The sequence below is a fragment of the Andrena cerasifolii genome, chromosome 12, assembly GCF_050908995.1.
Source record: "Andrena cerasifolii isolate SP2316 chromosome 12, iyAndCera1_principal, whole genome shotgun sequence".
Classification (NCBI taxonomy): Eukaryota; Metazoa; Arthropoda; class Insecta; order Hymenoptera; family Andrenidae; genus Andrena; species Andrena cerasifolii.
Genome location: NC_135129.1, coordinates 7,814,721 through 7,835,875, shown reverse-complemented (window position 1 = coordinate 7,835,875; position 21,155 = coordinate 7,814,721). Strand labels below are relative to the sequence as shown.

The 21,155-nt window shown below is 41.1% G+C and overlaps 3 protein-coding genes and 1 non-coding gene across 6 annotated transcripts; 3 read left to right on the top strand and 1 right to left on the bottom strand.

Moving 5' to 3' along the window:
• Window positions 1–41: 41 nt before the first annotated feature.
• Window positions 42–11,182, top strand: Marf1 (meiosis regulator and mRNA stability factor 1-like protein). 3 transcript variants are annotated; one of them, XM_076824747.1, is made up of 26 exons: window positions 42–165; window positions 249–297; window positions 636–996; window positions 1,078–1,221; window positions 1,314–1,595; window positions 2,061–2,227; window positions 2,949–3,043; window positions 3,185–3,380; window positions 3,599–3,761; window positions 3,836–4,040; window positions 4,120–4,208; window positions 4,288–4,413; window positions 4,494–4,646; window positions 4,721–5,119; window positions 5,356–5,531; window positions 5,613–5,785; window positions 5,860–6,071; window positions 6,137–6,287; window positions 6,363–6,538; window positions 6,611–6,994; window positions 7,066–7,269; window positions 7,347–7,617; window positions 7,725–8,071; window positions 8,153–8,242; window positions 8,330–8,708; window positions 8,779–11,182. In XM_076824747.1, the coding sequence occupies exons 1-26, from the start codon at window positions 72–74 to the stop codon at window positions 8,832–8,834; spliced, it is 5,142 nt and encodes a 1,713-aa protein (XP_076680862.1). In that variant the 5' UTR covers window positions 42–71; the 3' UTR covers window positions 8,835–11,182. The 3 variants fall into 3 exon arrangements, with proteins under 3 accessions (XP_076680862.1, XP_076680861.1, XP_076680863.1); XM_076824746.1 differs by having other exon boundaries at window positions 7,701–8,071; XM_076824748.1 differs by lacking the exon at window positions 249–297 and having other exon boundaries at window positions 146–165; window positions 7,701–8,071.
• An 81-nt stretch (window positions 11,183–11,263) lies between these two features.
• On the bottom strand, window positions 11,264–12,272 carry Nd-pdsw (NADH dehydrogenase (ubiquinone) PDSW subunit). The gene is made up of 4 exons (XM_076824749.1): window positions 12,075–12,272; window positions 11,855–11,990; window positions 11,589–11,725; window positions 11,264–11,517 (listed from the first exon to the last, which is right to left on the bottom strand). The coding sequence occupies exons 1-4, from the start codon at window positions 12,154–12,156 to the stop codon at window positions 11,393–11,395; spliced, it is 480 nt and encodes a 159-aa protein (XP_076680864.1). The 5' UTR covers window positions 12,157–12,272; the 3' UTR covers window positions 11,264–11,392.
• A 485-nt stretch (window positions 12,273–12,757) lies between these two features.
• Rpl3 (ribosomal protein L3) lies at window positions 12,758–16,384 on the top strand. The gene is made up of 8 exons (XM_076823819.1): window positions 12,758–12,887; window positions 13,271–13,463; window positions 14,247–14,415; window positions 14,709–14,844; window positions 14,933–15,119; window positions 15,353–15,555; window positions 15,782–15,937; window positions 16,127–16,384. The coding sequence occupies exons 1-8, from the start codon at window positions 12,885–12,887 to the stop codon at window positions 16,325–16,327; spliced, it is 1,248 nt and encodes a 415-aa protein (XP_076679934.1). The 5' UTR covers window positions 12,758–12,884; the 3' UTR covers window positions 16,328–16,384.
• LOC143375613 (small nucleolar RNA U43) lies at window positions 13,123–13,199 on the top strand. Its single transcript, XR_013086943.1, has one exon. It is a non-coding gene; the product is annotated as a small nucleolar RNA U43 (small nucleolar RNA).
• Window positions 16,385–21,155: the final 4,771 nt, after the last annotated feature.

The window sequence follows — 21,155 nt, the reverse complement described above, 5'->3', positions numbered from 1 at the left end:
AAATTGAATATCGATCTAGTGATTTGACTGATTTCGGGGCGCAAAGTTACTAGCCGTGGAGCGTTCATAAGATGCGCACAGCTTTCCGCGCTACGCAAGGAGCGGGAGAGACGGCGAATCAGATAATCGCTTGCTGCTTCGCTCGGTGTTTGCTTCCTGTATGTGGTATGAATTTTGGCCGAGAATCTCTTACGATGCATGTACACGTTTGTGACTTTAATTCGCGCAACGTTTTCTGTGTTTTCTAGAAGTTGATAAAGATTTGCGTCCACATTTCGTCGAGATAACGGTCCGTAGGTATGCACACCAAATAGAAACTTTTTCAGATCGCAATGGGTTAATATTCTAGGTAACGTACAAGCCTCTTTATACTTAACTGCACACATTGCGCCAGGCGCCGTAAATGTCATTCGCGTAACGTTTATATACCATTCCACTTCAGCAGTGGTGACAGTAAATAATTTGTGTTTCATAAAAGCAGAAATAAAACGAAAAATTTGTCAGTTCAATGAGCTCTCCTCTATGTACGTTCCCTTTTAACTTTGAGCGATTCGCTTCTTGTTGCACTCGAGACAAACCGAGAGTTCCCTTTGTTCTTCGGCTGTATCTTATCATCGATGTCGTTGTGTTCGTAGCTTATGCATTGGAATGCTACATCCTACAAAACACATGACAGACCAAGATATCGTAGATTACGATGCACTTTCTACAAATGATGACGACGAGATTGAAGGTCTAAATGATAGACTGCTAGAGCTGCTCTCTGCGCAGAAAGCTCTGTCGCAAAATGTCGAAAGTAACATACCTCGGCCATTGGACGATCTTAACGCCAGCAGCGACAGCCTTAAAGTTGATAATAAGGCGTTAGTTTCGCCGCTGTGCGGTCACTGTAAATACGATTGTTCTTTCTTACACAATGATAGTCCAGTGAATTTGCCAGCTCTACCAACATATCTTCCACCCATTGGTGTATTTTGGGACATAGAGAATTGCCATGTCAGTATTAAATTGGAGGCAGTGATTGCAGAGTCGTGAGTGTTTCCTGAAACATTGCATTGAAAACTATGCTTTTTGTAGGTTCCGAAAGGAAAGTCTGCTATGGCTGCAACGCAAGTGATCAGGGAGAAATTTTTTAGCGGCTACAGGGAAGCGGAGTTTATTGTAGTTTGCGATGTGTGTAAAGAGAATAGTCAGGTTGTGAAAGAGTTGAACGACGCTCAGGTAAATCTATTTATTACCTTTCTGAAGATCGCTATCACTATTCGTTGTCTTTTCTCATTGTAACTTTTGTGTATAAATTGTAATTGTATTAGGTTAATTTAATACACGTTACTACAAGGTGTAAAAATGCTGCCGACGAGAAACTCAAACAGTCCATCAGGAGATTCGCTGATATTCACGGAAGTCCGGCAGCTATAATTCTAATATCCGGTGATATTAACTTTGCCGCTGATCTCAGCGACTTGCGTTACAGAAAGAAAATCCACGTGATACTTCTGCACATGAAGCATACCTCTGAAGCATTAATACTGTGCGCGAATGAGCACTACAACTTTTCAGAACTTATGGAATCACTGCCGTCCAGGACTGTAGAGGTAAAGGACTTGCTACTATCTCAATTTCTTTCTACAAATACTGTACCATTTTTCTTCTTCTTTTTTTTTTTTTTTTTTTTTTTTTAATGCCATAATATTCTCGTCATGACCGTGAATTAAATTCTGTACCGATTTAATTTACTAATTCTGTGACTCATACTTTTAGCTTTGTACAATAAACTGCTACATTATAAGTTTCCCGAGTCTTTTTATTTTTATATATTTCGTCATTTTCGAACAGTATAATGTATGTCGATCCGTTTATCCTCTGATCTTGTTACAGTTACTAACATTCTTCTGTAGTCGTGGTACGAATTCTCCTCCGAAAATTAACAAGAAATAACGAACACCATTCCTTTAATTTTAACACATTGGCATGCTGTAATCTGTCTGTTTCCGTTTACTTTTAATCGTATAAAGATATTGGTGTCTTGGTATTTTTTGTAAAATTCATGTTCCTTCCAGGTTACCGCATATTATGACCTTCTAGTTAGTAATCTTCCCAATGACCAAGACGTTATGTTCGTTAAACGTCGTCTTAAACAATTGTCTGAGAACTGCGGTGGCAAAGTAGTAGAAATCCAGTCTAATACTGCAATCGTGCGCTTTGCTTCGCAAATCTTTGCAGAAAGGTACATGTTTTCGTCCTTATCAATTTTATGTGTGCGCTAGGTGTAAATCACTCGCTCGCGTATAGTTGAGGAGTACGTGCGTTTCTATTAGCGAAATCCTTAATTTTAATACGAGGGAACGATGCCAGTAGCACTTCCATGTTTAAACGGCCCGCCCATTGTAGAACCAATCGCTTGCCTGTAGTTCGGGACGTCCAATTGTGTTATTTGGTACTGAGAGAAAAAAAATCGTAGACGTAGTAGGGATAAGCACATAAATAAGGTGGAATTCAAACAGTGAATAGCAATGTAACGAACACAGTGGCACCGTACAGAGATCGTAATTTTCATTCGTTTAACGTATTTGATTCATTTATATGCGCTACAGAGGAGTTATTGTTGAAAAATCTTATCTAATATATTATTATTTATCGTTTTATTTATCCATATTATAATATTGACATGATTTAATGGTTTTATTTATATCGAAGGTAAGTGGGCGGCATATACATCGGCTAGAAAAAATTATTATAGCTTCAGTTAGACCAGGGAATTAAATAAAATCTGTGTGTTAAATAAAATGTTGTAAATCTCTTTCGGAAATCAGTGAATCTCTCAGTTCCTATTTGAAATGTGTTTAGTGTGCCCCCCAAGGTCATTTATAGAGAGAATTATTATCCTGTGTATTCCCTTGTAATTACAGTTAGTCAACTTCGCTCAATAACAATGTGACTTTTTGTAGGGCTCAGAAACGTATGGATGGAGAGCTTGTACTTGGCTCGAAAATTTCTGTAAGATTTCTAAAAGAAAAAGGGAGTATTTGTCAGAAAGCTCAAGGTAATCCGCGTTAATATACGTTGTGTATTTGGTTTTTTTCTTCCGTTTCAAAATTTTACGTTTTATTGTTGATGTTATGCGAGTCATAATGGCGATGTACGTTAGCGTATGCCTATTAACAGTACGCTGTTATAATCGTAGGAAATTCTACGAGCAGAAATCGTGCACTAAGTGAATCAGAAGCGACTACTTCTCCAAGACAAATGTATAGCGCGAGTGCTTCGGTAACGGGTGGAAGAGCCTTTCAAATTCCACATTATCATTCGTCGTCACCAGTTATCGGAACATACGCTTCTGCATGGAGTGCACATTGCGCTCCTGTCTCCGCACCTCCGGGGTAAGTTTTTTCACGCGGCACGTCCTTAATGTGAAACTGGTCGTTTATAAATGATGAAAATCCGAGAGAGAGCCTTAGAGTCGCAAGTAGACACTGTCCTTGCTGATTCGGGCTATGAATTTAAAGAAGCTTTGATCTTATCTGATATAATATTTAAAAGAATGCCGTGATTATTGTGAATTCTTCGATCGCTTGACGCTTTCTTCTGTCTTTCACAGCATGATTCAACCGCCACCTATTTTTGTCGGAAGACCATATTCGAATGGTAACAATGTATCCTTTAACAGAGCGTATAATGAACTTGCTAGGGTCCAATCTCCATTGTTTTGGCAAGTCTCTGGATCGCAGCAGTTTGGTCAGATGTGGGAAGAGCAATTTAAAGTGCGTACTTTCGCAGGCTGCTTCCATGCGCAATTCCTTTATTTCCTCATTTATTCGCAATTAATTACTTCAAGGTGGAGAAGACAAAAGTGCTTAGTAGAAGGATACATATCCCGCAGTCTCGAGATAGCGCAGCTGCAAATAATGCGGTGTCTAGAACTCCAGAGAATGTGAGACGCATAAGAGGAGCGCATAATTCCTTCGTTCAGCCCCCAGAATGGACTGGACCGAGACAGCAGCATCCTTCTCTGAATGCCTCGGCGAATTTCAATGGGAGTGGTACGAAGATTGCTCTCTAATCCTTCGTGTTTCTTTTAAAATCATGAATGATAATTATTTTATTTTCGCCACGTTACAGTACATTCTCAACCCAATTCTTTCAAGCGTCGTAGTCCATCGCCAATGTGTGAGCTACCACCTCGAGAGCGAAATCAGTGGAATGGACAGGTGAGAATTAATTTTAGTGCACGATGCAAGGGAAGAATATATATACGCATTCTAATCTCTCTTTTCCTTCGATTTTGAGAATCAACAGTCTGTGCGCAATAGTAGGACACCCTCACCTTATGAAAATACAGTACAAACGATGAACCAACAAAGTAATCATACCTCGCCTTATCATCCAAGCGATACAGAGAATGAGGAAGTCGAGGTATTTTAGCTCTCCTTTCTTCGATCCTTCTCTTACCACTCTGCGTCGCGCACAATAATCAACAGCCTTTCATTCGTTAGAACTTTTTCAACCCAATAAATAATCACAACGGAACCTTAACGAACAATGAAACATGCACACCGATCGAACTGCAAGTAACTAACTTGGACCAAAGTATTAATCCGAAGAAGATGAGACATATGCTTGCTTCTATCTTCTTGGAGCACGTGATGGTAAAGTTGCTCGTTACAATTTCTAATACTACGCGTGTACGTTTGTTTTGGGCTTACTTACACTCGGTTCCTAGGTATTAAACGTGTCTATCTTCACACAATCCGATGGCAACTTCGCGGCGAGCGTTAAAGTACCTTCGCTGTCAGACGCGCAGTACGCGATCTCTCAATTGCATCGTCGTAAAGTAGGATACAAACGTATCTTGATATCGTACGCTCACAGCGGCAGAGCGAGTCCTCAGGTTGTACGCGCGCAAATTGTAATGTTACTGCAAGAAGTGCCCGGACACAAGCTTCCCCTCTTCAAATTCCGCGAAATGTACGAGAGCCGCTTCATGATCTCTATCAGTGTCTCGGAGTTGTATAAAATGAAGGATGTCTGTATCGTTACGGAAGATCCCGGTGGCAGGATGGTTTCTCTCAATCCAGACCACAGGAACACCCCGTCGCCGTGTTTTAATACTACCACTCAAGTACGTTAATCCTACTATTTCTTCGATCCTTTCATAACTATTAGAGACCTACAATGATGCATATAAAGCCGAGTTCGAGCTCTTCCAGTGAAAGTAGAGTGGTTATTCCTTTTACTGTCGAGAAGCTGTGACGATGACCCTAAGCGTTGAATTTTATCTGATACAGCGATGACAACACACGTGTTTCTGAGAGTATTAATCACATGTAAAACATAAAGTATGTGTTTAATTTGTAGGAGGAGCAAGTTGAGTTACCATACTGTACTATTCACACGTTAAAACCGTGGTCTGATAAAGGATGGGCCGAGCAGAAAGTAGCCTCGCTTCCTAACGTGAAGATATCTTTAAAAATTCTCGATCCACGTATTTATCAATTACTAACTACACATAACGGAAGCTTGCCACTGCCTAGGTATATTACTTACAAGCATTTTCATTGAGCTTTGAAAGAAGACTGTTGCGCTCCAGCGATCTAATTCTTAATGCACTTCAGCTTGCCAAATTGTTACGAAGCTGAATTCAAAGAGCAGCTACACGTGGTTGAGAATGGGGTACCTTTAGAACACTTAGTGTCCTGCTTATCATGCGTCGACTTGAAGCAGGGTATTGGCAGTGTGAAGTACCTCATCTGGACAGGGAGTAAGACGCACGAGAGTAACCACGAAGGTAAAATTGTTAGCTCGAACCTGGGTACAAGTCCCTCCGTACTGGTAAATGCTGTATTGTTCTTTCGTTTTTAGAAAACAAGTGCGTAAGTCCTCCACTGGCGAATCAATTAGCCCTTTTCAGTCGCGAATTGGTGGACCTCCTGAAAACTGCTCCGCATTGCCAGTTGCCGTTCAATCGATTCATACCCGCGTATCACCACCACTTCGGAAGACAGTGTAGAGTCGCTGATTATGGGTTTACTAAGCTGATCGACTTGCTGGAAGCCCTTACGCACACGGTGCAGGTAAGAGGGAGAAACGGTTATATATCGCTCGCAGTTGTTACTAGAAATTGAATTGTTTGTTTCAGGTAATGGGGGAAGGAAATAATCGAGTGGTGACTCTGTCTCACCGTGCCCAAGTGCGTCGTTTTACATCCGATCTACTGAGAGTCCTGAAGTCGAAAGCCAGTAAACAAGTGGTGCTCTCAGAATTCCCAAGCGTTTACGCTAGAGTGATAGGTAAAGATTTTTATTCGCTCTGAGTAATTTATACGAGTATTACGAACGGGGAGAATAAGAATACGTTTTGCACAGCCAAGCCGTGGGACATCGTGGATTACGGCGTATGCGATATCGAGGATATCCTCGGCGAGGTATCAGAAAACACTGTCGTTGTTACTGCGCTAAGCGGCGGAGATAAAATGATAGCGATCCCGAAACGAGAGCAGACTGCGGAAGAGATGGAAAGAACGAAACAATTCGCTGTGGAGGTGAGGTATTTCATCGTCGATGAACGTTTCAGCAAGTCGACTCCGTATCGAAAAGTATATTTCTCTCCGCAGGTTGTAGAATTGCTACAACACGCGCCGCAGTGCAAGATGCAGTTCAATAAATTCGTGCCTTCGTATCACCATCATTTCGGCCATCAGTGTCGCGTGTCAGATTATGGTTTCACCAAGTTAATTGAACTGTTCGAAGCTATACCAGAAGTAGTTAAAATCGAAGACGACAATTCTGGGGAGAGGCAGATTTCTTTAACGGAAAAGGAAGGTCTTCACGTGCTTTCCGAGCAGATATTGAAGTTAATCACACGCTCGAGGGGCTGCCTTAGCGTGTCAAACATCGGACAGAATTTTCTGCGTCAGTTCGGTTACGCGTTGAAACCAGAGTCATTCGGCTGCATGTCTATGCTGCGACTTATGCAGAAACTTGGCGACACTGTGAAGGTACGAGCGTTGGATAATAAAATTTTTATTAAACTTACGCAGTCGCGATTCATGGCTCATCGGTCTTTCAGATTATATGTCTAGCAAATGGGCCAGCAGTTGTAATGGTAGATAAGTCTCACTTGCAGCAATTAACTCTACAGTGCCGCCGAATACTGATGGATAAATCCCCGCACAGAATGCCAATTAAAGAGTTTCAACAACTCTATACTCAGTATTATTCGAAACCGTGTAATATAGAAGAACTCAAGCAGAACTTGTCTAACGTAGTTCAGGTAAGGCAGAATGCGACCCTAGCAAACAGCTACCACGGAAAAGAGAACTTGTAAGATAGTGGAGGCTGTAATTTCAGTTTACGACGGTGAAGGATGAGCAATTCGTAGAGCTCACTCCCTTGCACTGTTTCGCTTGCGATCTATATCGCGTGATGATGAATTGCGGTGGAACGTTGAAGCTCTCGCAGTTCGAAACATCATACCTGTCCACTGTGGGTTCTGTCTGCAGGCCTGCAGACTACGGTTTCCCAACAATCTTCACGCTCTTGCAAGCTTTACCTTGCACAGTCACAATAAAAGTATCACGCCGGAAGAAGAACATCGTACACCTCAATAAAAAGCTTTCTGGTATATACACGATTTACATATAATTGTCCAATAATTCTTTCCGTTTCGAGGATAGTATAATGTGATTTTGTTCCATGAATAAGCTATTGGTATACCATTACCAGCAGAGTATACGTCAGGATCGTCGTATCGCGATACGGATTCCAGTAACGAATCGTTCGAAAGCGATTCTTCTTCCCGGATAAACGTCTCGAATAATTCAGTAACGCTGGAGGAGCGCGGAAAGTGGCCGGAGCAAGCGGTCGAGGGCCAGAATTCGTGGAAGCAGACTGAAGAAAATAATCTGTGGTCGAAGGGCTTCGATAAGCATTGGAAGACGCCGATCTCAGAGGATCAATTAGCCAGTTGGTCGTTACAAGAGAGCGGAAGTGAAAGCTTTCTCAAAAGCTTGATGCGCACTCCAGTTATACCGCATGGTTTCCCACCACCTCCCAAACCAGACTCTCCACCTGAGGTATTTTCTCGAAATCACTTTCGCGCGTGTACCTTGTCTCTGCTCGTACATAAATTTTAAACAAATTTTGCCGAATCGCAGGAGGATTTAAGCAAGAACCAATGGGATTCCTCGGTTTGGACGACACCAACGAAGTTTTTATATTCGCAGGATGACACCACCAATGTGCAGGTAAATATTATTCACAGGGGAGCGTGATTTCTGTTACAGCATCATTGTTGGCGAGATTTATAACTTCACTGCGTCTTCTCTTTACAGGTCCCACCGCTGACCTTACCTCCATCCTGGAGTCAAATTGTATCCGATGACAGTGCGTCTAACTTACTATCGCCAACAAGGAATTTATTACCAGCTGCTGCGAATCCTTTATGCCCGCGCACATCGCCTTACTACTCCTCCAAACGCAACTTAGTCGTTGCGCCTCATCCCTCCGAGCTACCGCTTCCTTCCCTGGCTCTGACTCCGAAGAAGATTATGACTTCGGAGAAGATTGCGACTGCACAAATCTTTACCGACGAACAAGAGGCACTTACCAGCAACCCGACGGAGAAGCTGGATGTTAAAAACAATGAGAGTAGTCACAGTAACGCGGAGGGTGATAATGATAATGAAAAGCGCAATACACCCACGAAGCAGCGTAAGTAACCTTTTAATGAAAACAATCTTTACTGCTTACGCGGTAGGAAACATTCCCTCCCTGTTTACAGTGTTCACCAGCAAACGTCGCTTGGCTGCTCAGTTCAATCAACCCATCGAATCATGAAGATCGCGAGGGAGTATCGTAATGTACAAATATCACATACACTGGGGATGAAAAGACACTGGCATCGAAATAACAATATTTCGTCTACGGAAATGCGTGGATTGATGGGAAGAAATGGGATTTATAGCATCTCGGTAGGCTGTCACACAGCGGGCTGAATACCTATGCACCGTTTTCTGAATGGTAGGTACACCCCCATCATTTGTATTTAAAATATATGGTAGTGATATATCAATTTGATACATACGCGTCAAAGAACAGAATTTATTTTCAAAGAATATGAAAATATATACATATATATAAATATCTATATACTAAGGAGTAGCAATAATTTCTGGTCTGGAAATGTGAATAAGTGTGCGGCGTTTATACCGAGTGATACGTATCGATTGTATTCTGTATAAAAATTCATGTAGTCTTTTCATACTGTGATATAGAATAGAAAGAGCGTGCATATGATGCAGCAATAGCATGGGGGGGGGGGGAGGCAAACTGTTAGTTGGGCAATAATTGTATGCATTTAATAGGTTTGGGTCAGCATGCTGTGCTAAATCGCATTAATGAAGTATTAATTTCCACTTTAACGAAGTAGCTCAGAAAGCCGGGAACAGCTTTGAAATTAAATTTGTTACTAATCAGAAGCACAAATCATTCGTTAGATCTCGTAACTTATTTCGCCTCCCTCGCTAGAATCTTGTTGGCCCAAGCTTATTAATTATTGTAAATTATTGTCACAGAGAACGAATTGTATTCCGTGATATTTATTAAATTGTCGTATCCAACCATGAATGTCGCTATGAACTATAAAATCGAATACAATTCATCTTTATCGGTCATCGATCTGCTCTTTGTCTTCATTTGTACAATTATTTTTCCTATTTGCGTCAGAGAATTCCCTTCGTTACTGTCTGTTCACTTTCACGTCGTATGTGGTTCTTTTTTAATTGTATTACGGATGTATGTGTTTTGAAGATTTTCATGAGAGCGCGTTTGTATGATATTTTTGAAGTGTCATACAGATTCATCGTCCACACGAGAGCATGCGTTTTTAATGGAAAAGAGAGTACTTATCGACATTAATATAATAATCACTATCAGGTAGCTCAAAATCACAGGGATGAGGGAAAGCGTGCTACGCATCGGGGGTGAATATTTTTTTTTGTTATCGATCCCGATAAGACTAATTCATTGAAGGGATCGTTCCACGCGGTGACTGGTGATCAAGAATTTTAACCAACTTAAGACGGAGAAAGAATGCGTGATTGTTTCAAATCAGATTTCAGCATTTAACGTTACTTTTAATAACGGTTACTATTTTACTCGAATGTCTTCTGTTCTCCAATGCCAAACGGGGGCGGGATGAAAGAAATATTATCGATGATTGCGTGTCATTATCTAGAACGATGCATTGTTGTTAGATTTAATGCGTAAATGCAAAGGCATAGCAAAGAAGATCGCTCTCTTCGAATTATCTGTAAATGATCGTGTTGATCTCATATTTTATTTTATTATTAAGGGATATTTTATTGAAAATAAAGCGTGTGTAGAATTTCGCGGACACAAGGAAGCCCAAAGCGTACGTGGCATAAACTGTTACGGATTGTTCGATTCGAAGCGCACTAATTGCCACTTTACGATCATATTCCAGGTTCGGTACATTGCTTTAGCGTTAGAGACGATCAAAAGATCTCGAAATTCATGATTCGTTGATCGACAATCATGCACTAGTATTTTTATCAGGCTTCCTAATGTTCTACGATACCTAAAAAAAAAAAGGAACTTCTAATAATTTATTGAGAACATGTGAAGTAGCTTTGTTACATGTTGTATATTTATTGCATAAAAATGGATTCTACTGTATTTTATATTTACATAAAAAGGAGGCGATAATTTTTACTATATTTTTTAAATTGTATGAATGCGACAATTTAGATCTTCTATTAGTCGTAGCGAAACGGTTTTTATGTTTTAAACATTTTGTATTATGTGCCGGCACGAAATCCTCGAGTAATACAATTGTATCGTTACTTTCTGGAAAGATCATTGTTTGGGACAGATTTTGTAATTGATATTTATGCGCCTAATTTGTAGCGGTGGCATTCCCGACTAATAGAAATCTGAATTGCTCCTCGCACAAGAGATATGTCAAAATATTTGATGCTCTGTTAGGACTAATTGTGTAAGAAAGTTTTATTATAATAACGAACGTAAACGAAATTGTAAAGTATAAATCGTCGGTGGAATCTTCGAAACAAGTATTTAATAAAATAATTTGTTATACATGTACAATAGAGATATTTTTGTATACTGTTGTGATAAGAAATAAAAAAAGACACTGGTTCGCGCGACATGAGATTTAAGAATTGTCTGTTTGGTCCGCAATATCGAAGGGCGAGGGATGCTGTCTGTTACAAAAATCGAAGGCACGATTTCAAATTTGATAAATAAATTCATTTATTTTTTTTACAAGATATCTATACAATAATGTGAACACAATTTTCATCTCGAGTTAAGATACACGTGCTACATCGATTAGTAATCTACAAAGTTTAACATTATTACGCCACAGTAAAGTTTTCTTTCGCACCGCTACCAACTGGACCATTTCGTCTTTCCCAAAGCATACGATGCTTCTGCTTCATGAACGCGTCGAGCACATTGATCTTCGCACCGAGATCGCCATCTACGCTCCGATAAAAGATGAAAGTTAGAAGATCTGAATCGATAGCTTCGTCGAGTTTCGCAGATTCTTACATTTTATGAAGTACGCCGTGGAAACATCATTGAACGTATTAAACAGATCGGCGCAAACAGCTTTCTCTCCGCCATTTGTCCAACAACAGTCCTCGTATCGCCGTCTCAATATAGCTACAATCTCCTGTTCCACGTACCTAATGAAATAATGAAATTGCAATGCGAAACATCCAATTGTAGAGAGGTGGATAAAGTCAGAAGTGTTTGACATGATTGTACGTCGCTGGTAATACAAGAATATTGAACGTTCATTGAAGAGAAATTACATGTCGCGAATGAATTGAGCGTTTGCTTCAAAGTAACAACCGATGTCCCGCTCGTGGCATTCATCGATCGTTGGGACGCGACGGAACTTCTGATGATACCATGGATATTTCTTCTGATTTGGCTCGACGATCTTCTCTGTCAAAAGATAGTCAGTTTATACTTGCCATTAACTCCTACTACTACAATAATAACATAACCAAATGACTGATTAGATAATACCTCGGAAAAAGGTAACGGGCCCGTCTAGCGTGTAGATCACAGCTTTCATAAATCGGACAAATGGATTCGGTTCCTCTTCCATTTCTTTATTTTACGAATTAATCGGCGTGAAAGAAATGGAAAACCAATTCGGTTCGCTGACCGACTGCTAGACGACTCTATTTCAGGTTACAAGAACCATGGTCCGAAGTAGCGGGTGTGGGGAGCCATCGATAATACATATCGATGCCTTTCGCTGTCGAAAGCTATCGATAGTTTTCGTACGTGAAAAGCGCGGGCCAGGTGACTTTAAATCTTAAGTTGTGATTCTTAAACCTAAACGCAGTTATCGCAAAAGTATAGTTTCGATTTTTTCATTTATGGATCTCGTGTAAAACAATAATGTAATTTGTAATTCCAGCCATTAAGGTGGATGTCCCAATTACAGTGCTTTGATGCCGACTTACTCACGAAGGAATTAAAACGTTATGCCCTTTTACCGTTCAGAATTTGTTTTAGGCCCCAAAATACTTCTTGCACCCGGGCCCCTTTATAGAGAAAGCCGGTCCTGCTCTTTATCCTTTATTAAAAGATTATTCAAACTACGTGTTACACGCGGTTCCATAACAATATACTTAGCATTAAGTTTTAAAAATAATTACAGTTTAATAACATAATTGTTAATAATTATTATTGTTAATTTCAGTCTTTTTAAATGTCCCTAGATCTAGTTATTTCTCCCGGAAATGTTCGTAGAACTTCTCCCGCGTGCGGAGGTTATAAAAGGACAGCGCAGGAAATGAATCCTCCATTTTCATCGTAGCAAGGAGAATGGTAAGTACTGCGCCGTATTGTAGCGAAGAATATCTTCTGCATCGTTCAGTATATCGCGTTAAATTTCAAGATAGTAGTATTCCAAAGCCTTCAATTAAGTTCATCTGCTAATATTAATCCTTTCAAGGCTTATTCTCGATTTGTAACGAATTGATTAAAGCGTGCTCGTAGAATCGTTAGAAATGGATTCCGTGCACGATGGCCTCGTGGCGGAATTTTACTTCCACGCGTTTACATGATGATTCTAGATGTGTACAGTTTATGGTTTTCAACTGAATAACCATGTCGAAAATTCTAGGGCGGTCTGAGTTCAAATTCTTCACAATTATGTGTTCCGATTTACCTGCTTCGCGTATCTCACGAATGAAAACTTTGTTGTACAGTCGCACAGGAAGTTCAGTGCACCCCGTCACGGGTCTATGGGATTCTATCCCAAGAAGAGGTCCCAGCGTCATCGCGGGAAAGTCAAGGCGTTCCCTAAAGACGACCTAAACAAGCCCGTTCATTTAACGGCTTTTGTCGGTTACAAAGCTGGTATGACCCACGTGGTTAGGGAAGCTGATCGTCCAGGGTCAAGTGAGTAGATTTACAAATACTGTTCAGTCTCCAACGGTTTTGCATTTCCTGTAAAGCAGTGACTCCCAACTTATGAGTCGCGAAGTGTTTTCTAGGGGCTCGCCACGTTTTTCGGTTTACTTTTATTTTCAATATTGAGTTCGAATTATATTCTGAAATATCTACTTTTAATGTATTTTCTTTACCTTATTGAATTTACCTTGTCTCATATCGGAGGAACGGTCATAGGTTATTTGAATATTATAAACGAGGTTCGTGACTCAAATAAGGTTGAGAAACACTGTTGTAAAGGGTATATAGTTTCTTCGTTATTGAATAAGACTACAATCTCTCGCGATTTGGTTCGACACGATGGCCGTAGCTTGATAGGCACAGAAATGTGTTGGTCAGCTTCGGTCGCGGTTCAGGAGCTGCTTGATATTGTGCAGTATGGTCTCAACCGCAGTGTCGTAGAACAACTCTATGCCCTGCTTACGCAGAGAGCAAGGAGGCACGGCATATTCCATAAACTCTTTGGAACCCATTGGGTGATGACCACTGAGACAAACCATGCCTGGCACAGTCCTATAGCTAGAGACGGCTGATACTTTTAATCATAATTTGTATCGAAAGAAAGTATCTATATCTACTCAGTATCGATATCTACTCTGTATCGAAACGGAAGTAATCGAGTATTTATTCGTATTTACTTGGATCGGTCCATCCCTACCTATAGCTTGTTAATATAAGTTCTCGCGTTTGTTAATGGAATCCACTTCAATCCTACACGTTACGCGCTTTCAGAGGTGAACAAGAAGGAAATCGTGGAGGCAGTAACCATCCTGGAAACTCCGCCTATGATCGTGGTCGGTGTGGTTGGATACATAGAAACACCGCACGGCCTGCGCGCTCTTACCACAGTATGGGCGGAGCATCTTTCGGAAGACTGCCGCAGAAGGTTCTACAAGAACTGGTAAGAGGAAACACGTTTTCGGTTCGAGTTCACTTTTCGGTGCCACGGATGTTCGTTACATAAGTTCACATTGCTCCACATTTATTAACGTCAACCTTAAATCAGCTCTCCGCTCATCTCGATGAGAGCAAATGTTTGGATTTAGCCACGGAATGGAATGTTTTGTGAAAGGCTCGTCCAAGAATTGTGCACCAGTCTCCGCTCGTTACGATGAGACTGGCACGTTACAGATGGACGCTGTTGTATCTACATCTGTGCATAGAGCGACAGCCATTACGGTTACTTTTCTGCAGGTACAAGAGCAAGAAGAAGGCATTTACGAAGGCTTCGAAAAAGTGGCAGGATGATCTTGGTCGCAAATCGATCGAGAACGACTTGAAAAAGATCACGAAGTACTGTAAAGTCGTCCGAATCATTGCTCACACTCAGGTAATTGTCCAAAGCGGCGGAGGCTGGGCCTTTGAATATTCTTTATTCATTACCATTCGTTACGCTAACGACGAATGTCTGTAAACAGATGAAGCTGTTGAGGCAACGTCAGAAGAAAGCCCACATCATGGAGATCCAATTGAACGGAGGAACCATCGAGCAGAAAGTTAAATGGGCACGCGAGCATCTGGAGAAGCCTGTGCCCATTAGCAATGTCTTCGCCCCCGATGAAATGATAGATGTGATTGGCGTTACCAAAGGAAAGGGATACAAAGGTACGTTAAACTTTTCCAGCCCCCGGTACTTCTAGGATTAGAAATTTCTGAACGCGGACTATATGATGACAAAGCGTGATACGTGTGTGTCTGATTATTATGAACGATACAATCATGCTGCCTTCCTACTGAGGTCCTTAGCTCTATATTAATTTAATCTTTAATTTCACGATATACGCGCTAGATTTCAAAGAACATACACAGCTGTTAAAAGAGCACTCTTACCATTCCAGGTGTCACCTCGCGTTGGCACACGAAGAAACTGCCACGAAAGACGCACAAAGGTTTGAGGAAAGTCGCCTGTATCGGTGCCTGGCATCCGAGTCGCGTGTCCTTCACCGTTGCACGCGCTGGTCAGAAGGGCTACCATCACCGCACAGAGATGAACAAGAAGATCTACCGAATTGGACAAGGCATCCACACGAAGGATGGCAAGGTACTTGGGGCACCTATACTTTCGTAGATTCTGCTCGCCCTTACCCTACGTTAGTCTTCTCACAATGAAGATTAATACATCATAAAGGGCGACTATCAAACTACTTACGTGTCATAGTACCCAGAGTCATCCATAAATTGTGCTTTGGGTCTCCCAGATCAAGTGACAAATATTTAATTCGTTACGGAAGAATCGGATAAAAAGAACACTAAATATTCCGTTGCAGATAGTGAAGAACAACGCTTCCACGGAGTACGATCTCACGGAAAAGACTATCACTCCCATGGGTGGTTTCCCTCATTACGGCGAGGTGAACAATGACTTCATCATGCTTAAAGGCTGCTGCATGGGACCCAAGAAACGTGTGATCACTTTGCGCAAGGTAAGGGAGCGGCGATCTTTCTGTAAAATTCAGTTTTATTCGAACTTTCTTATGATGAGTACAAATAGAGCCAAACATATTCATTATGAAACATCAAGTGATATTAAATGATAGGACTGATGGCGTTTAATGGAATTTGAGATAGTTGCGTGTCCCAGTGGTGGTTCTGATGGGAGTGTGTTTTTACAGTCGCTGCTGGTGCACACCAAACGAGCTGCGTTGGAGAAGATCAACCTCAAGTTCATCGACACCAGCTCCAAGTTCGGACACGGTCGCTTCCAGACCGCGGCAGACAAGGCCTCCTTTATGGGCCAGCTCAAGAAAGATCGCATCCGCGAGGAACAGGCGCAAGCCACTACCTCAGCTCCATCGACTGCAGCTGCGCAGTAACAGCGTTTCTACTGTGCTGTTATGCAGTGAATAATAAAAGTTCGTACGAGCAAAGAATTGACGTTTGTTTTGTAATCCTTGTCCTTTCACTTTGAAGTATGTTTAAGGGTGTAGACACGTCACGTGACCTGGCTGATACGGCAGGTCGGTATTACAGCATTTTTTTCTGCACAGAAATGGTAATACCGATAGATCGACGATTACCCGGTGAACGCGAGAGGGAGCTGTTTGCTATTTCTGTATTCTATTCTGAATAAGGAAATAAATTCTCAGCTGTACCGTTATACTTATAAAAATTTAAACGGAAAGTCGGCTGGTAGTGTAAACGTAGAAAATTCATTGTACATTTTCATTACTTGAAATGTGCTTATGCTACAATATTCTACGTTAGCAGTAAGGAATTCTAAGTGAAAAGGGAAAATAGATTAGGGAATGTCCCCAGAAAATGAAATTTGTTAGGTTAGACATTTTTTTACTAGCAAAGCACCGAAACAGAACATGAAATACACTTATTACACGTCCTCTGCAGAAAGTAGTTATAAACAAACATTATATATACAAAATTGTATTGAATGTTGAATTGGGCTAGTGAAAATGCGCAGACTGGATGCGCGTGATTATTATGTGGTCGGCTCCTCGAAGTGACAGAAAATATAACCTAAATATATGCTATATGACAACAAATGTTTAGTGGCTATTTCAACTTCAAAGGCTTCGCCTTAAAGTTGCAAATAAGAGGCGCAGGCCTTTCAAGAGGCGTTCGAAAATTCTGCGCCACTTTTCGCTCTTCGATTTGCTCTCCGGAGACATTACTTTGCGCTACCTCTTTCCACGTCATGTTATCCTGTTACGGAGCCTGATTTTAGAGATATCTGAAAATTTTCGCCAGATTTTGGCCAATATATCAGGAGAACATGAAGCGAAAAGAGGTATTCTGAATTTCAGCTTCGAAGGCATCCTCGATTCTCTCTCCGGAGACGTTACTTAGTGCCACCTCTTTCCACGTCATGTTATCCTGTTACGAAGCCCAATTTTCTGCATTCTGAAAATTTTTGCCAGATTTTGGCCCAGGTATCAGGAGAACATAAAGCGAAAAGAGGTATTCTGAATTTCAGCTTCGAAGGCATCCTCGATTCTCTCTCCGGAGACGTTACTTAGTGCCACCTCTTTCCACGTCATGTTATCCTGTTACGAAGCCCAATTTTGTGCATTCTGAAAATTTTTGCCAGATTTTGGCCCAGGTATCAGGAGAACATGAAGCGAAAAGAGGTATTCTGAATTTCAGCTTCGAAGGCATCCTCGATTCTCTCTCCGGAGACGTTACTTAGTGCCACCTCTTTCCACGTCATGTTATCCTGTTACGAAGCCCAATTTTGTGCATTCTGAAAATTTTTGCCAGATTTTGGCCCAGGTATCAGGAGAACATGAAGCGAGAAGAGGTATTCTGAATTTCAGCTTCGAAGGCATCCTCGATTCTCTCTCCGGAGACGTTACTTAGTGCCACCTCTTTCCACGTCATGTTATCCTGTTACGAAGCCCAATTTTGTGCATTCTGAAAATTTTTGCCAGATTTTGGCCCAGGTATCAGGAGAACATGAAGCGAAAAGAGGTATTCTGAATTTCAGCTTCGAAGGCATCCTCGATTCTCTCTCCGGAGACGTTACTTAGTGCCACCTCTTTCCACGTCATGTTATCCTGTTACGAAGCCCAATTTTCTGCATTCTGAAAATTTTTGCCAGATTTTGGCCCAGGTATCAGGAGAACATGAAGCGAAAAGAGGTATTCTGAATTTCAGCTTCGAAGGCATCCTCGATTCTCTCTCCGGAGACGTTACTTAGTGCCACCTCTTTCCACGTCATGTTATCCTGTTACGAAGCCCAATTTTCTGCATTCTGAAAATTTTTGCCAGATTTTGGCCCAGGTATCAGGAGAACATGAAGCGAAAAGAGGTATTCTGAATTTCAGCTTCGAAGGCATCCTCGATTCTCTCTCCGGAGACGTTACTTAGTGCCACCTCTTTCCACGTCATGTTATCCTGTTACGAAGCCCAATTTTCTGCATTCTGAAAATTTTTGCCAGATTTTGGCCCAGGTATCAGGAGAACATGAAGCGAGAAGAGGTATTCTGAATTTCAGCTTCGAAGGCATCCTCGATTCTCTCTCCGGAGACGTTACTTAGTGCCACCTCTTTCCACGTCATGTTATCCTGTTACGAAGCCCAATTTTCTGCCTTCTGAAAATTTTTGCCAGATTTTGGCCCAGGTATCAGGAGAACATGAAGCGAGAAGAGGTATTCTGAATTTCAGCTTCGAAGGCATCCTCGATTCTCTCTCCGGAGACGTTACTTAGTGCCACCTCTTTCCACGTCATGTTATCCTGTTACGAAGCCCAATTTTCTGCATTCTGAAAATTTTTGCCAGATTTTGGCCCAGGTATCAGGAGAACATGAAGCGAAAAGAGGTATTCTGAATTTCAGCTTCGAAGGCATCCTCGATTCTCTCTCCGGAGACGTTACTTAGTGCCACCTCTTTCCACGTCATGTTATCCTGTTACGAAGCCCAATTTTCTGCATTCTGAAAATTTTTGCCAGATTTTGGCCCAGGTATCAGGAGAACATGAAGCGAAAAGAGGTATTCTGAATTTCAGCTTCGAAGGCATCGCCTTAATGTTGCAAATAAGAGGCGCAGGCCTTTCATGGGCCTTTAAACAGTTCTCGGTTAATGTGATGCTTTTGAAAGACTCGAAGCTTGTAATTTCTGAATAGTATTCCATGGGCACTAGTTGCAAAATTTTCTTCAATATCGACTTATTAACAAAGGAAATCTATGGTATTCTTAAGGAAATACCATAGATATTTGAAATTTGGATAGGAATATGTAAAAGGTATTTCTGAGTAATAATACAGTTTTGTTTCAAGTTTCTTTCAATATATTTGCATAAAAGGCCTTTACAGTGTTACAATAAAGTATAAGGTATATAAAGTCACTATTTTCTTGTGGTTACTATCAAGGTTGCCATCATTCCGTCGAAATATTCCGAAGTTAAAACCTGTAAGAAGAAAAATATTTTTAGTAACTTGACTTGTCTATTATTGAAAATGGGAGAAACGTTACAACATTTTGTCACGTATGAAAATATATTAGTAAAGGGAATAATTTTATTATGCAACATATTGATTGAAATTAGTCATTTTAGATTTTATATGTTTCCGGTAAGATTTAATATTAATTCCTACCACTCGTAGCACTGTAATCTTATTTTAGAATCAGTTGGTAACGTGGGTGCGACACGAGCAGCGGCGAATTCAGCAACTACCTACTCTGAAATCTGGTGAAAAGCTGTGCGTGCGTACGTGCTTGTATATGTGTGACATGTTTAGAGTTTAGAGTGTCCGATGCGATGTAACTAATCTCACATACTGTAACTAGAGCGATTATTAATCCTGTATATTTCTGCTTTACAGGTAAGGAATTTTTACATAAAAGACGTTAAACCGGCTGCATTTTCGACTGTGTTCATTGATATGAAATTTGCACAAGATACTGCTACAGCCGAATTACCCAGTTACACTTGTAACATTTCATTGTATTGCATTTCACTTATTTGAATAAATTGCAGTTAAGTGGTAAAAGAGTTCTTTTATTTAACGAGCACTACTTACTCCTTCCTATTCCAAATCACATATAAAAGACATGCTAAAAAGAACACCTAAAATGATCCTTCCACGCAGAGTGGTTTTAAAAATCTTCGCATTAATGCACTACTTTAAATATGCCATTCACTACTCTCAAACTCTATCGACTTTCGATCAAGGCTTCTACTTCTCTTCAGAGACATTACTTTGCGCTACCTCTTTCCACGTCATGTTATCCTGTTACGAAGCCTGATTTTAGAGATATCTGAAAATTTTCGCCAGATTTTGGCCAATATATCAGGAGAACATGAAGCGGAAAGAGGTATACTGAATTTCAGCTTCGAAGGCATCCTCGATTCTCTCTCCGGAGACGTTACTTAGTGCCACCTCTTTCGACATCATGTTCTCCTGTTACAAAGCCCAATTTTGTGCATTCTGAAAATTTTTGCCAGATTTTGGCCCAGGTATCAGGAGAACATGAAGCGAGAAGAGGTATTCTGAATTTCAGCTTCGAAGGCATCCTCGATTCTCTCTCCGGAGACGTTACTTAGTGCCACCTCTTTCCACGTCATGTTATCCTGTTACGAAGCCCAATTTTGTGCATTCTGAAAATTTTTGCCAGATTTTGGCCCAGGTATCAGGAGAACATGAAGTGAAAAGAGGTATTCTGAATTTCAGCTTCGAAGGCATCCTCGATTCTCTCTCCGGAGACGTTACTTAGTGCCACCTCTTTCCACGTCATGTTATCCTGTTACGAAGCCCAATTTTCTGCATTCTGAAAATTTTTGCCAGATTTTGGCCCAGGTATCAGGAGAACATGAAGCGAAAAGAGGTATTCTGAATTTCAGCTTCGAAGGCATCCTCGATTCTCTCTCCGGAGACGTTACTTAGTGCCACCTCTTTCCACGTCATGTTATCCTGTTACGAAGCCCAATTTTCTGCATTCTGAAAATTTTTGCCAGATTTTGGCCCAGGTATCAGGAGAACATGAAGCGAGAAGAGGTATTCTGAATTTCAGCTTCGAAGGCATCCTCGATTCTCTCTCCGGAGACGTTACTTAGTGCCACCTCTTTCCACGTCATGTTATCCTGTTACGAAGCCCAATTTTCTGCCTTCTGAAAATTTTTGCCAGATTTTGGCCCAGGTATCAGGAGAACATGAAGCGAGAAGAGGTATTCTGAATTTCAGCTTCGAA

What these genes read in the sequence shown, in the direction of transcription:
- Rpl3 (XM_076823819.1), top strand. An exon ending in AGAAGGTTCTACAAGAACTG is followed by an intron (nt 14,416 to 14,708) that starts GTAAGAGGAAAC and finishes ACTTTTCTGCAG; the next exon opens with GTACAAGAGCAAGAAGAAGG. An exon ending in CAAAGGAAAGGGATACAAAG is followed by an intron (nt 15,120 to 15,352) that starts GTACGTTAAACT and finishes TTACCATTCCAG; the next exon opens with GTGTCACCTCGCGTTGGCAC.
- Marf1 (XM_076824746.1), top strand. Translation starts at nt 72, where the DNA reads ATGCGCACAGCTTTCCGCGCTACGCAAGGAGCGGGAGAGACGGCGAAT. An exon ending in GGGACATAGAGAATTGCCAT is followed by an intron (nt 997 to 1,077) that starts GTCAGTATTAAA and finishes TGCTTTTTGTAG; the next exon opens with GTTCCGAAAGGAAAGTCTGC. An exon ending in GGAAGCTTGCCACTGCCTAG is followed by an intron (nt 5,532 to 5,612) that starts GTATATTACTTA and finishes AATGCACTTCAG; the next exon opens with CTTGCCAAATTGTTACGAAG.
- Nd-pdsw (XM_076824749.1), bottom strand. Translation starts at nt 12,156, where the DNA reads ATGGAAGAGGAACCGAATCCATTTGTCCGATTTATGAAAGCTGTGATC. An exon ending in GCCCGTTACCTTTTTCCGAG is followed by an intron (nt 11,991 to 12,074) that starts GTATTATCTAAT and finishes ATCTTTTGACAG; the next exon opens with AGAAGATCGTCGAGCCAAAT. An exon ending in CACGGCGTACTTCATAAAAT is followed by an intron (nt 11,518 to 11,588) that starts GTAAGAATCTGC and finishes ATCGGAGCGTAG; the next exon opens with ATGGCGATCTCGGTGCGAAG.